At 43.9% G+C, this 15,069-nt stretch overlaps 1 protein-coding gene across 2 annotated transcripts; it reads right to left on the minus strand.

Moving 5' to 3' along the window:
- Window positions 1-758: 758 nt before the first annotated feature.
- On the minus strand, window positions 759-15,069 carry DBX1 (developing brain homeobox 1). Of its 2 annotated transcripts, XM_007425292.2 has the most exons (4): window positions 8,322-15,069; window positions 7,632-7,733; window positions 4,906-5,105; window positions 759-2,324 (listed from the first exon to the last, which is right to left on the minus strand). In XM_007425292.2, exons 1-4 carry the CDS (start codon window positions 8,695-8,697, stop codon window positions 1,944-1,946), a joined length of 1,059 nt encoding a protein of 352 aa, XP_007425354.2. In that variant the 5' UTR covers window positions 8,698-15,069; the 3' UTR covers window positions 759-1,943. The 2 variants fall into 2 exon arrangements, with proteins under 2 accessions (XP_007425354.2, XP_088001958.1); XM_088145832.1 differs by having other exon boundaries at window positions 7,632-8,333.

The following is a 15,069-nucleotide window of genomic DNA, read 5'->3' on the forward strand; positions in this document are numbered from 1 at the left end:
TTTGACTGGGTGATTCAGCTGAAGCTTGGTTGAATTCCAACATTGCCTCAAAGCTTTGCACAGCCCTATGTTTTAATCAGAAGACTGCGATCCAACTGAGGTTTGCTTGAATTAAAGACTTCTGACCCTGAAGTTTCTTTTGTTTCATCACTATAATTGAGGCTATCAGGGAATAATGCTGATATTTACTTATTATTTATTTATTTGATTAATACCTCCCTCTTATTTGCTGAGTCGTATGACAGTGGTGGAAACTACTGCTTTGTAAAACTGGTCTAATGGCAAACTAATAATTGGCATTTCACAAGGCCACCAGCAATCCTTTTTATCTTCCTAACTGAAGGCCTCTTGCTGGAGCAGCTATTCCATAGGAAAGAAGTCGTCCTCAAATAGGACAAGACCAAACAATTATTTCACTTCTTAATCTGTGAAATGGAGTGTGTGTATATGAAAGGTAACTGCATCCTTACAGATAAACTACAGATAAGTGGTATTTACTGGTACAAGAATCTTTGTGACCTTCAAGATGCTCATCCCATCTTCTGCTATCTTCAGACGGTTCATTCTGAATTAAATAAAGTTGTCAATTTGCAGCTGACACCCACCATCTAGCCAGTAACTTGCCCATGCTTGTTAAAGTAAACTGGCATTGGAGACATATAGGGTAGCTTTTACTGACGTGCAAAGTTTCAACACAGCAAATTTTAGTGGGTGTACCTTCCACATAAGCATGCCTGGACACACCTTCATGCAAATACTTCATAAATAACAGGATGCGAATACTTAACTATGAATGCTTTTAAAAAAACATTCCAATTCTATCAAAATTTTCAGCCTTGCAGACTTTTTTAAAAAGGCATTTGCTTCATTTGTAAAATATACATATTTAAATCTGTACACAGTAAGAATACAAAATAATGTTTTATATAAGTTACATGGCTAAAATCTAAGCTCCTCTTAGAGTTTAAAAAAAATTACAAAAGCACAGATATATACAACCAATGTCCTCCCCTCCCATCATATACAATCAAATACACAAAGCTTTCTGCTTATCTGTAAACACACAATAGCTTTGATATAAAACATCCCTACAACATGAGTATACAAAATAGTGTACAGTTCATAATTGCTGTGCAAAGACAGCAAAATTTGATTTAAAAAATCAAAGAGGCAAATCCGTGTCCCTATTCCCACATGTACATGTTTAATAGGCACAAGAGGAAAAGCAGACAAAGATCTGGGGAAGAGAGGGGGAAAGTTTGATGACAATACCTGTGACATTCACAGATAAACATGGAACTGTTTACACTTGGAAAATCAAGAAAAATGGGGGGAAGGGGTGGGGGGTGGGGGGTGGGGGGGTGGGGGAGAACATACCAGCAAAACTGCCTTCACTTGAAAAGTATACTGTCAATAATTTATCCCCACTGACAGAGCAGTTTGGTACAGCAGTCAACTCACTAAGTTTGCTTCCCCCAACTTGGTGCGGTCTAGAATTGTTGGATACTTTTCCCTATCATTCTCAACCAACTTGACCAACACCTCTAGAAGGCATATATTAGACACAGGGAAAATTGTTGATCACCCCAATCCTTTGGTAAAATAATTGTCTCTACTGTATCACCCTACAACTGAGTTTTTTTTTATTGTATCCACATAGACTTAATGACAAGTAGGTTTTTAAATAATTTTTGGGAATATAATTTCCAGTCTAAAATAGGAATGCTGGCTGGTTAGACAAAGAACATAACAAATATAAAAGCTGAGGTTTTACAACTAGGATAGCTATAGTATATGACATGCAGAAATCTTACAGATGAATGACAAGCATTGTATTTTCCATGTGAAATGCATGGATGTGGAAAAATATTACCTCTTTAATCAAGTAGCCCTTAGTTTATTTACAACCCTCAATGTCCTCTTTTTTCATAATGAGAAGGTCTCTACGAAACTGTGATCTCCTCATCTTCCTCCTCCTCTCCTTCCTCCTCTTCCTCCTCTTCTGAGTCTGAAAAGTCTGATGGCTTACTGGGACTGCTGGAATGTGTGGGGGAAGGGAGCATCTGGGAATCCAACCTGTCTCTCTGATGTGTATGATCTGTGGACTGGTGGTAAGCTAAGGAATGCCTTGGGCTAGCTGGGTACAATGGGGATACTGCTTCCTCCTCTTCCTCGCCAGTGCCTTTCTTGCCCACATCACTGAGGTCTGGGTGAGGGTTGAACTTTGTGGGTAAGGTTTGTTCCCGGCAGCCACCAGATGACAGGAGTTCTCTCTCTTTGGAGTTTCTCCACTTCATTCTTCTGTTTTGGAACCAGATCTTCACCTAGAATTTTTAAAGATACAAGAAGGTAGATCAAGATCAAGATAACCATATACCTGACTTGCATCAACCTTGAAATACTCTTCTGAGGCCAAACCATTCAGGAAGTGAGATCCTTCCCTTCTTTCAAAGCTCCAAAGGGTCATTATATAGTAGTAGATTGATACAAATGAATACCCTTGGGGAGATTCCAACTCCAAAATACACCAAGGATGACTTCACAGTATAAACAAAGCATTGTGGAAATCTATAGGATTCTTCCAGAATCATCAGAGTGGTCCAAAAGTTCATATCTCATTGCTGAATGTAAGAGATTGTGATTTTTGTATTACAGATTGTTAATGACACTGTGTAACAGGCCTGACAATTATTTGGCTCTCCAGACTTGTAATCTTGCTAAAGGTGGCAGCAACTTGAAATGTAAGGAAAAGTTAGGATTATATGTCTAGTTTTTCTTCTTTTCAATTAAAGAAACATATCAGTAATAATAAGAAAATAATAAGTGGAGAAAGTGAAAAAAAAACCTAAATAAATAAAATAGGCAGTGTGTATGTAAGTGTGTGTGTATGTGTGCGCATGTGTGTGTGTATGTATGTTTGTGTGTGCACGTGTATTTATGTGTGTGTGTGTTTGTGTATAAAACCTAGGAATACTGCTGTATGGGTACATTTATTTTTTTAAGGAGAAAATTTTTAAAAACCCATATTCAAAGACATTTGAATAGATGAAAATAATTTTTAGTAGGAAATATATTATTAATATAACTGAAAAGTAATTAAAAATAATCTTTCACACTGAATAAACCAACAACTTTTCCTGTTGAATTAATTTTTCAGCCAATTCAATTTCCAACTTTTTAAGTATCATTGATCCAATGAAAACTGTATATTAATTTCAAATATTTTACTACAGCAAATGTGACAGATAACAGAAAGAAAAATTGAATATTTTGTGCTGTAACAGTTTATATGTTTGGGGAAATAAAGACAAGAAACTTATAGTAGAATTGATTAATTAATTACAAAAGATAGTATGGTAATTTTCCTGATTTCCTCAAACAAATTAGATTGTCTAATTCAATGAGCCTTCTCAACAGAGATGATAAAGTGTACTAAGTTGACTGTAGCACTTCAAACACAATGCAGAAATATTTTAACTAATATAGTATAATTTTTGACCAATATAGGAATTATTTTATGCTCATGTCTCAATGGCTTACCAGTACAGATTTAAATTAAATTTTATGCCACAAAAAGTTCCAAGCTGATTCATGAAATTCATATCCCAAATCTTTTCCGTTGTTTTGGGCTTTCAAGAGAGCCTCTTGAGGTCTGTATAATACTGAAGAAATTCCTTGGATTTTAAATCTAATGGTAAGTAGTTATTGGCCTGAACTTTTCTCATACAGAAGGAAGAATTTACCCACAGCTCCTCCACATTTACTGAATATTTCCTTTGCAGCATGTTTTCTCCAGCTTTACTTTAGTTACTGTCTTACTTCTCAACCTTGTATGAGGAACGATCTGAGCTGGCAACTTAATGTCCTGCAGATATTTTGGACGATAGTTCCCATAACCCCTAGTCATCAGCTATGTTAGCCTAGCTTTGTGGCAACACTCATTTGCTTCTGCTGCTGCTTATCCAGTGAGATGCACAAAAGATCAGGCACAGAAGCAAGCACTTTCTAAGTGTTAACCAAAATTCGTCTTTAAAATTCAGAAGCAGCTGTTGTCAGTTAAGACTGGGTGTTGGAACATCCTCTAACTGAAACAAGCCCATGCGGCTGCACTCTAATCCTTAACTATGTAATTCCAGTACCCTTAAGCCCACCTTCTCAGACAAGGGTAAGGAATGCTGGGAATCCCAGTTCAACAATATCTGGAAGGTCACAGGTTCTTGGCCCCTTCTTTACCTGCCAGTTCATCTTACACTTCACCTTAGGGACTAGACCCTCCTATAATGATCCTGCTGACTCCCTAAAGTAAGAAAGTAAGACCTGTATCTCTGTCCCACCTAGGGTAGGAATTTGAGTGGGGAGAGAGAACGAGAGAGAGCGAGAGAGAGCACCCATAAGCATCTTTTCTGTGGCTAACCCCTTTTTAAAACTATTCCTTTAATGAGGTAAATATTCTCATCCTAAATTTTCTGCTGTCCCCATTGAAAAGTTAGGTCATGCTAACCCTGTTTAAGGGCTTTAAGGGATAATGTGAACACCTTCCATTCTGCCTGTAAGCCTTTTCAGTATGTCGCATGCATGCTGTACTTGCATGGGTTAGTATTCCACCAGATGCTTTATTTTACATTAATTGCAAATCCCAAGCACCGTTTAAGGGCAGCCTCTTGAAGCTGTTGCTCCATTCACTCATTTCTGGTTTCACACAAACATTTAATAATAAACTAACCTCATTGGCTGGGTTTCCACCTTACCTCAGGCCAAACTGGATTGGCTAATTTGTTGCTCAGTGTGTTGTAATTGGGTGGTTTAGGCTATAAATTAAGAAACAGCCCTTTGCAACTCACAGATTGCCTGGATTGCCTAAAGATTAATCTGCTCATGTGGCTGGATAGAAGGATAAAGAATTACCTGGGAATCTTTTAGGCCCAGCTTAGCTGCCAGTTTTTTCCTATCTGGTTTGCTGATGTATTTCTGTTTCTGAAACATTTTCTCCAGGGCTTTGCGTTGGACATCTGAGAAGACTGCCCTGCGGAGCATCCCTCGGCGTGGTTTCCCTCGGGCAGCCAGGGGCCAAGAGAATGTGCCAGGGATAGGCACCACAGAGGAAGCTGTGAGAAAAAGAAGAATAAGCATTATTGGCTAAATCAGCTGAAGAAGAAAAAAAAATTGGAGCCAAGGATATTCCTGTTCCCAAACAGTTCATCTGTATCCTATTCAAATCAGTGACAAATCTCCCTGTGATTTGCATGCCTGAAGATATGGCCACTAGTTTTCCCTTCTTCTCTCTCATTGTGGCTTTCTTCTCTTTTTCTTTACACATACTTATCTGGGTCAAGCAGATCAGCAACTATTAATCTAAATTCATGAAACAGACTTGCTGTTCTTTCCAGTAAACGTAACCTGATTTCATTTAATAGAGCAAGTGAATGTATTTACAGCTGGCCTGTTTTGTTACCAAATCCAAAGATATGAGGCTGGAAAAGAAAAGACCTAGAAAATAAGGGTATTTTTAAAAGTGTTTACTTTTATTAAAAGATTTTTTTTTAATGCCACACATGTCATTAAACCCCAAAGTAAAGTAAAGGACTTCTTTTAAAGCTAGGACAAAACCCTCATTTTTACATAAAAGTTTTGATCAATTGGTATTCATCCTTTTAAAGAAAATATGAATCTTTCCTCCCTCTTCCTTACAAAACTTGTAGAATTCATTCTGAAGACATGAAAAGTAACAGCTAATTAGCACATTGACTGGTTCCCAATGGAACTGGTATGATAAAAAGGGCAGAGTTTTGCCTTTAAGTGGAAAGAAAAACTCCCAAAGAGAAACAGAGATTCTAATGAAGCATGAATAGTAATTGTGTAGTAATGAACTAACAGAAAAAGACTGAGGACAAGCAGCTAAAGCCATATATTATTGGAACAAAAGAGATTTACACTTTCAAACTAAACACAACTGCATGCCAAGCTGCTTGGGGAGAATACTGATGACACAGTCTTCTCTTTCCCCAAATCATTTTCATTAAATGGACATGAAAAGCTATATATAAAGCTCAAGTTGTTTTTGTTGGGCCATTCAAGGGCTGGAGAAAGGAAGCAAATTCTATTATCAAGAGAATGAATGGAAGAGCTCTTGGCTTTTTGGAACAAAATATATGCAGTTGAAGCAATATTTATTAACACTGCTATTCTTAGTCGTAATTTTACTCAGTTCCAAAACTAAGATCTGGAGTTAATTTGATTTGGCTATTTAACTAGTTTATTGCAGATACAGAATTTTCAGCAACTTTATGACCCTTGCTTGGAGGACTAAAGTATAATATGAAGTGTATGAGAATGATCCTGTATCTAGCTCTCCCTTTCTGTGTGTTTCTAGTTACAAATAAAGTTGGAAAACCTAAACAGTACAGCATCCTTCAGTAAGGATAATTATATATAATTATATTTAATATTGCTTCTGGGACATCTCTATAGTCATCTCTTTTAAATCTCTCAAGCCTTTAAAAAAAAAAAAAACCTTGGGAGAAATAGCAGGGGCCTTACTGGTGAGTTCTTAGTGGCCTCCTTTCCAAGTACGGATTAGCAGCTTTGTTGCAGTCTTAGCTGCTCTAAAGGCATTTCCATTTCTTTGGTGGAGAGAAGGGAGCTGTATTGGTACAGGAACATTAAGTATCAGGACAAATGGTAGTTCTCAGGTGGAAGTGCATAGATATATCTCGCTCTAGATGCTTTGGCTTTACAGTGTTCTGCAGTGCCACAAACCCCAATTCCAAGCCCTTCTTTGATGTGATAACTCAGCTGAAGCAAAAGTTTTGGAGAGGGGAGGGTTGAAGAAGGTTGGCTCCGGCCACACCGAAGTGCCCAAACAAGGGCGCGCCCCATGAGGTCTTGTGAAACCGTTGGCAAAGCGAATGACCCTTAATGGGAAATTAGCCCATGGCTGGTAAATGTCTATCAGCAGCACGGCAGAGTCAGCGCCAGGTCTGTGTGTGGCTGCCCGGAGGGAGCTGACCAAATTGGTCATGGTGCTGAAACTTTTGTTGACGACCGGGGGGAAAGCCCGCGGCTCTGTGGGAAAACCACCGCCCCGAAAGGAAGGCCGGCAGCAGCTCAGTCAGAAATCAAGCGCCTCACACTTGGACCGTGACCATCCCGGCTAATTTGCAGTCCCGGGAAAGGCGGGGGAAGGAATTGGGAAGGAAAATGTCACGCAGTCGCCGCTTGTGCTAAATAGGGCATCAAATTGGCGCGACTGATTCTTGAATGTTGTACCCCGTCCAACCTCTGAACCGGAGGCCCGTCCTCCCTTCCTCTCCCCTCCCCTCCCCACCCCTCCGAGAGAGAGAGAAGTTGCCGATTTCAAGAAATCCTCACAACAAAAGGAGTAGGCTCGGGGATGCCATTAGGCCGAGACTCTGGGGCAGGAATCCAGGATCAGGAGAAAGACGTGTCAGACGCAGCAGGGTCAGCTTGCATCGTGTTAAGGTCCGACTAGGAAGACCCTCTGCCATATGCAAGCCTCTCCCCGCCCCCGAGACCACTACGTGCCTCGTCGGGCAGTTGGATAGCTCGAAGAGACCAGCGAAAAGAGGAACGGGCAGCTGAGGAAGCCGGTCCCGCCCGGCCCCAAAACCTACCTGGGAAATAAGATGATCTAATAAAAGGCTGGAAGGAGCCTTCGAAGTAGGGGAAGGAGAAGGTCTTGACGGGGACATTCTGGATCAGCGCGGGAGAAGTCTCTGGGGAAAGAAAGGGAGGATTAGCAAAGACCCGAGGAGCTTCTGAAGTGGGAAGCCCACGTTTCCCCGCTCTCCTGCAGAACCGAGCGAAACGCTGAGATCGGAACTGCTCCTCCGGACCTCCAATGCACTGGATCCCGCTTCCTTCACTGGCCAGCCCGTTGCTCTGGCGGGAAGCAGGAGAGGAGCGAGGACGGTTGCTTCTCGGGCGCCTGGCATTCGGGGGCCCTTGGCAGACTTCGGCAGGTCCTGGATTCTCTCCGCCTGACTTCCCTCCCCGGTCTGGTTCATTTTGCGTGGGCGGGCCGCTTCCCGAGGCACGAGCGCGCCTGCTCTCTTTGGTGGCGCCGGGCTCTTTTACGAGCCCCAGTTCCACCTGGTTGATGACGTGCGACGCTGCGAGTCCCTCCTTCTGCTTCCCTCTTGGAGGACGTGTTCGACGAGACCGGTCCTTGTCCTTCACTGCCATCTACCACCCACCTGATTTCCCCCCACCCCGGCCCTCGGCGCCTTTTCCCGACAATCTTTGCAGAAGGCAGGGGAAAGTCCGCTGCCGAGGCGGGCGCTGCTGACGCGCTGGCCACTTACCTGTCCGCGGAGGTGAGGACAGGATGGCGTTGACTCCGAACTTCAGGAAAGTGGCGTCCCCGCTGGAAGAGACCGACGACTGGGAGGAGCAGCTGGTCCTGGCGCCGGAGGAATCGGCAGTCCCCAGATCGGCTGCGCTCGCCGCGTCAGTCCTGGCGGCGCCGGCGCCCGCAACCGGGGGAGACAAGCTGGGCGGCGGGGCGCTTCCTCTGGGGGGATAACCTGCCGGCCGGCCGATCCGCAGGAGGTCTTCCACCAAGAAGCCGGAGGGGCCGGAGAAGGCGGACTGTAGCGTCTGAGGCAACGTGAGAGTCGGGGTCGGCCGCAGGAGACTCGGGTACACGGCGGGAGGCGCGAGCAGGCTTGGGAACATCATGGCCTGGGCAAGGGAGTGCGCCAAGAGTGGGAGGCAGGCGAGCGAGCGAGGGTGGAGGGAAGAACCTCTTTGCCAAGAAACGGAGGGAAGACCTCGCTTGCAAAAAATAATAATAATAGTCGTCGTCGTCGTCGTCACCACACGGTGCTCGTGTTCTCTGGCCCTCCCCCTTCTCCCTCCTATCCCTGCCTGCCCGACGGCCACCCTCTTCGGCAGAGATCCACCTCGCGAGTCGGCCCGGGTCTCCTGGCCCTTCCTCCGGCGCGGTGGGTTTTATAGTGGTCAGCGCCGCCGAGGCGCTTTCAAAAGTGACAGCTCTAACAATGGGGTGCTCCACTTGAGTTTCATTCATCGGGCGTTCGGGGCTCCCTCATTGGTCCGGGGGTGCAATTTATGATTGGATTAGCCTTCATAAGCAACCCACGCACAATGGGCCGCCACAAAGAAGGTGCGGTCATCAATTTTGCATATTGACCGCCTCGTTGGGAAAGCTGTCGCTCCAAAGGCGGCCGGCGGCAGTGTGTTGTTCCAAAGCACAGCGCACTCTGACTGACACACACACACGGACACACACACCCCAACTAATTAAATGCCTTTTTTAAAAGTTTCCAATGAAATTTCACCTCCTAACGAAAAAAGAGGGGGGAATTATTCAAGAAAAGCGGAACACTACATTTATCTGTACTCGCTGGCTGTTTTCCTTTCTGCTGTTACTGGGTCTAAGGAAATTAGACAATAAATATTCATATAATCTTATCCCAGCACTTCCTAAAGAATGGAGAGTACAAATGAGGCAAGATGAAGTCAGGTTTCTGCTGTGGATGAGGAGGTTGATATAGGAACCAGGTCTGTTCCTTTGTCCAGGGTCCTGAGCTGCAACCAGTTGTTAACTGAAGGTGTTCTGCGAAAGACAGTGGCTACAGCTCAGATATTTGTTTTGTTGGCTTTGGGGAAAGACTACAGAACATAAATCTATTTTCACCTGGGTATTGTATGGATTAAACTCCAAAGTAACAATGACTCCAAATATAATGAAAATTATGACCATGAATACACCAGTTTATTTCTATTTCAACTCTGAAAAGTGAAATTTCACCTATTTTTTGAAAACCAAAATCTTATTTCATGATTCATATTCCACCTTCTTGTAATTGAATAAAATCCAATAACAATCATGGTCTATCTAATAACAATAACAGGCTTTTTTGGAAAAAGAAAATAGCCTCCAGTTAACTTTACCCCATATTTAATATGGAAAATATGGACTATAATAATACCTATTAGAATAGATTCCAGGCAAAGATTAGCTAAACTGCAAGAATAGTTTTATCTGGTTTGCACTCCAGACCTAAATAATTCACAATATTTTGTATGTTATTGAAGGTACGTTATTTCCACTGACATTCAAGTCCCATTGCTTGAATTGCTTCCACTTAACTGGACCAAATTGACTTAAATTCATGCATGGTCACAAAGTGATGGCTTTCAGCACTGGGTTTTGTTTTTTTTAAGCATAGGCAACCCCCACAAAAAATTTGGCTGCAACCCTGCTTACACCTCCCAGGAATAAGCACCATCGGAACCCCCCCCCAGCAATTTTAGTTTTTTGTCAACATGCACAGGCTCGCTAGTGCACCTGTTACTCAAGCCCAAAAGTTAACTTGGCTTATCTCGGTTTTAAATGACTTTTTAAAGCAGGATTTCTGAAAACACCATTTAATCCTAACTATCCACTGAAAAGTCTCCACCACAGCAGGGGATCATTTCTCTAAAAAATAGAGGAGGGGAGGAAGAAGAAGAGAAGGTGGACATGATAGTGGTGGTGGTAGAGGAGGAGGAAGGAGAAAATGTGCAGAGCAAAGGAAAGGAAAGGAAAGGGAGGGGAGGGGAGCAAACGTTGCATGGAATCATAGCAAAGGCTTAAAAAAATCCCCTTCCTTTGCAAAAAGTAACAGATGTGTTAAAAACTTCATATGTTTTAAAAGCCCGCAATTCATCCTCTTCTGGGGTGAACTTTTAGCCAGCAGAAGCGTGCAGCCTAAGGCAAGCAGCCCTGATCCTATTAAGCATGAAGTAACTGTCACCTTCAGCTGTTCTCCCTCGCCACACACACACACACTTTTTTTTTCTTTTTTACTTGGGAGCACAAAGCTTTCTCCCTTCTAAAAATCTTATTAACCAGCTTTATTTCTCCGATAGGATTTTTTTTAATGGTCATGATCTCCATGTCGGTGCTTTAACCATTCAAAGGAAAGAGAGAGGAAGGCGTGGGGTGGGGGAAAGAAAACTGAAAGTGCATTGACGATTTATATCACATTAGGAGGAGAAAGAACGCCTGTTCAACCTCTCCCTTGACTCAAATCAAAAAGTTATTTGAGAAAAGGCAAAGGGAATTAGCCAAGGAAAGACTATTCCACCCCTTGCTCCCCCCCTGCCAAATCAACTCCCCCACTCAGGATGGGTGGCTGGAGAGCTTAAAAAAAATAGCAGGGCCAAAAGGAAACCATAGAATGATTTCCTATTTAAGAGGTGCTTTCTCTGTATTAAATCTGCTGTAGCTTGGTTTAAACAGAAAGGGAATTAAGATGTGCACAAAGGAAGCCAATTCGGATTGAATGGACACACTGAAGTTTGAATTGTGTTTCTTGCAGAAGACCAGAGTTTGTGCTGGGATAATGCTCCCTGGCTTGGAAGTTTGAAGGAACTCTTACAAAATCACCAAGTGAAAAGAAAAAGACAAGTTCTGCCTCAGTGAGCTAGTTCCATCAGGTTTTGCAAAAAACATCAGGTGGGTAAAACTGTGGGGCCTCACCTGCAGAAGCCTCGATTCTGACTCCTGGCTTCTGATGACTGCCTGGACAAGTCCCTGCGGTTTTCTTGGCAAGGTTTCAGAAGTGGTTTGCCCTTGCCTCCTTCCTATGGCTGAGAGAGTGTGACTGGCCAAGGTGACCCAACTGGGTTTGTGCCTAAGGTGGGGCTAGAACTCACAGTTCCCCGGTTTCTAGCCGGGTGCCTTAACCACTATGCCACACTGCCTCTCCCACCTAAGGCATGCCTCGACAGAGCCTTGGCTTGTGTACTTAGAACTGAGCTAAAGCAAGGCAGGTCTGCAACCACTTACCCAGAGGGGTTCCAGGTTAATATCCTGAAGTCAAAGGTTGCTGCCTTTCGGTTTGATCCCAGTTTTCACAACACTTTTCCTCAATTTTTCTATTGGGGGAAAACATGGAAGCTGAAACTCCTTAACCCCTTCCTTTTTTTAAATCATGGAACTCAGCACAGAGAGGCAACCAGAAGGTCTTGCCTTTAAGTCTCCTACAAATCTCAGATTTCAGTTCTGTGCTCAAACAATCAAACATCAAATTAAAACAAACATGGCCTTCTTTCCTAGCTGCAGATCAAAAGGAACAGGCTTCTATGTGATTGGATTAATCATGACTGGAAGGCTAGGAACGCACCTGGGAAAGGAAGCCTTCACTTCAGATCTTTTGAGGTCTGAGAAGCCTGAAGACAGAATGTGAATGTCTCTTGAATGCCTCCTCTGCAGTTACCCACTTTCTTCCACGTGCATTACATCCCAATGTATTTTTCTCCATTATTTTTTGACCACTGAAGTCACTGGCTCAATACCTAAAAGAGTAATGTAAAGCTCCCTTCCAGGCAACATGCCCGTAACCCTGGCCTATTTTCTTGGAAACATTATGGAAACAATTTGCCATTGCACTGCGTCTGGGATATATTCATTTATTTGTCTTCCTAGTCTAGTCAAAAACCCTAGGATTTCCTGGTGGTCTCCTATCTGCGTACTAGCCAGAGTGGCTAGATGTTTGAAATAACTCTTGGAATGATGTTTTCCAATCTTTAGTGAAAAATATCAATCCATTCTATAATTTCAAGCACTGAAGCCTACTTCAGATGGTTTCTCTTCTATGTATGGGGCAAGGGTTAATAATTTCCCCAATGCTTCCCTAAAGGGCCACTGGAGTTTGGCTAAGCTTAAATGAAATTAGGGAAGAATGTGGAGTAATTTTTCCCTAGTCAATAACACGTATACATGCACACAAACCTTCCAGGCTCAAAGATAAATTAACTAACATGAAAAAAAAATCATAAAACCTTGCTTTTTTTCCCTGCTATTTACAAATTAGCATCTTAAAGTCAGTCCAAAATGAGAATTAAAAAGGTGGCATCTTTATTAAGGATCATGGAGACAGAACTGCTTAACTGATGAAGGAACTGGAGTAAGGCATACATAACTACTAGCATTTGAAGAGGCATTGCTTAAAATACCTATTCATTGGTAGATAGTAATGCTGGTTTTATTTCCACCACTGCAGAAAAGGGGGGACATTTAAAGTCTGTCTAGCAGACTTTGTAGGATTTTTAATAAATAGTAACTGGGGTCTAACAGATTGCCTTTATGAGCATTGACGTTAACTGCGATTCTGGCACCGAGGGTCTGTCAGGCGGCTCAGCTCTAAACAATTCGCCCTTTAAGCTCAGCTCCAGAGAGAACTCGGGTTGTTTGCAAATGGTCCATTTCTAACGGAGGAAGGTTGAGGTCCCTCGTTGATTCTGAAAGCCGCTTTGCTGACATAAAAGCCGGACTCAACTGCAGCATGAACAGGCCATCTCCTCACTTGGATCCTGTAAGGCCGGACTGAAATGCCGCAGACGAGCAACCCGCTAACCCTGCGCCCATTCGTCAAACTTCTCTGAAAAGCCCTGCGTAACGCCGGGTGCCGGCAACCTCCTCCAACGGCGTTTGCTGAGGCGGGACGCAGATCCCAGCGGACACGAATTTACGCCACCGGGATCCGGTGACCCGCCACTTTCCATCCAAGGCCCCGAAGCCAAGGCGACGGCAATGGGCTGAAATGCAACGCCTGCCCCGCCCCGGGGATTAAAGTGAGCGCGAGACGAAGCCGGACGCGCCGGCCCCAAGCGGATGTCTGCGCGGGCTGCTTCGGGGGCAGCTTTCGGAGCGCCGCGGGGCTCGTCGGAGACGCGGCTTTTATTTGCCTCCCGGCGGCCTTGGTCAAGCGCACGCTGCGGCACACACGTGGCCCCGGCTTTTTGGGCCTTCGGTAAGCGCCCAGGCGAAAGGGAGGTTGCAGGGAAGGGGAGGCCAGGCGAAGGAGCCAAAAAGGGTCTTAACGCCCGCGTCCTGCCCGCGAATCTTTTGGACGCGTCATTCAAAGGCGCTGATACTGGGCGTTCAGAGGAGGAGAATTTTCCCTCTAAACCCTGTGACGAATGCCGGCGTTTGACCTGTGTGGGGAGGAGGATGTGCACATCCCCTCATTCACCCTGATGCCCTTACCTTCGCATTTATTTCCCAACAGTCCCTCTCTGCCCCTTTCTTTGGGCTTTAAAAAAGTTCAAGGTTGAGGGGATGGAGGAAGGATCTGTTCAAGGCTTGAGCACAAACCAACCGGTAAAGCAGTGCCTGTTCATTCCAGATTGGTTGTTCGATTGATTACGTGCCATCAAGTCGTTTTGGACTCCTAGCGACCACATAGAGAGATTTTCTCCATGACGATCTGTCCCTAACCTGGTCTTTCACATCTTCCAATGGTGCACCCATCACCACTGTAACTCAGTCCATCCACCTCACTGCTGGTCCTCTTCATCTCCTTCCTTCCACCTTTCCCAGCATTGGAGCCTTTTCCAGAGAGCTGGGTCTTTGCATAACATCTCCAAAGTAGGATAATTAAGCACTGAGTTTGCTACACCTTTGCTGCACTGCCCTCTTTCCAACGACTTTGCTCCCATGAGGGATCTTTTTAATGTCCTTGCCCAGAGTTGCCAGAGAGACTTTCTGACCACTTATTAATCCAGGAATGGATTACATGCCCTCCCTGGTTTATTGGGTTCTTCCAACCCCACTGAGATCACACTGCTGAAACTTTGTGGTAAAATGACTCATTTTTGTGGCACCATTTTTTTTTTTACAAATTATATGTAAGAATGGGAGTCCCCCAAACCAGCCAGTACGGTTTGAAATCACAACTGGAGGGCAGGGCTGGTTTTGGCCTATTTGGGGAAGAGTTGAGGGTGGAAGCCATTCCCCCACCCTTACATTCCCCTCTAAGCCATTTGCCTCCAGTTCCCTTCCCTGTTTTCAACCTTGTCCTTTCCAATGACATCACCATGTCACCACATCACTAGTGGCCTCCTGCTGCCTTTCAGGAGCTTGAGAAGGTGAATTGTAGCTCCCAGACTTTGTAATGTTGCCAGCTCCTGATTTAAATGGTTGAATATGAATTCTGATGATTATTATTATTTAACAATACAGTAATTATTCAGTTTCTATATGCCTCATGTCCCTTGGAGCTATTTGCTAATGACTGTGTTATTATTTAATATCAC

The sequence above is a fragment of the Python bivittatus genome, unplaced genomic scaffold (assembly GCF_059951505.1).
Source record: "Python bivittatus isolate LINGU-HERP-01145 unplaced genomic scaffold, Pbiv_v1 ctg000480_np1212, whole genome shotgun sequence".
Taxonomy (NCBI): Eukaryota; Metazoa; Chordata; class Lepidosauria; order Squamata; family Pythonidae; genus Python; species Python bivittatus.

Bases quoted from the DNA above. Each gene is read 5' to 3' on its own strand.
- DBX1 (XM_088145832.1), bottom strand. From the start codon at position 8,202: ATGGCAGTGAAGGACAAGGACCGGTCTCGTCGAACACGTCCTCCAAGA. The intron at 5,106-7,631 runs GTAGGTTTTGGG...TTTTTCTCACAG, and splicing joins TAGATCATCTTATTTCCCAG to CTTCCTCTGTGGTGCCTATC. The intron at 2,325-4,905 runs GTAATTCTTTAT...TAAAAATTCTAG, and splicing joins TGGGCCTAAAAGATTCCCAG to GTGAAGATCTGGTTCCAAAA.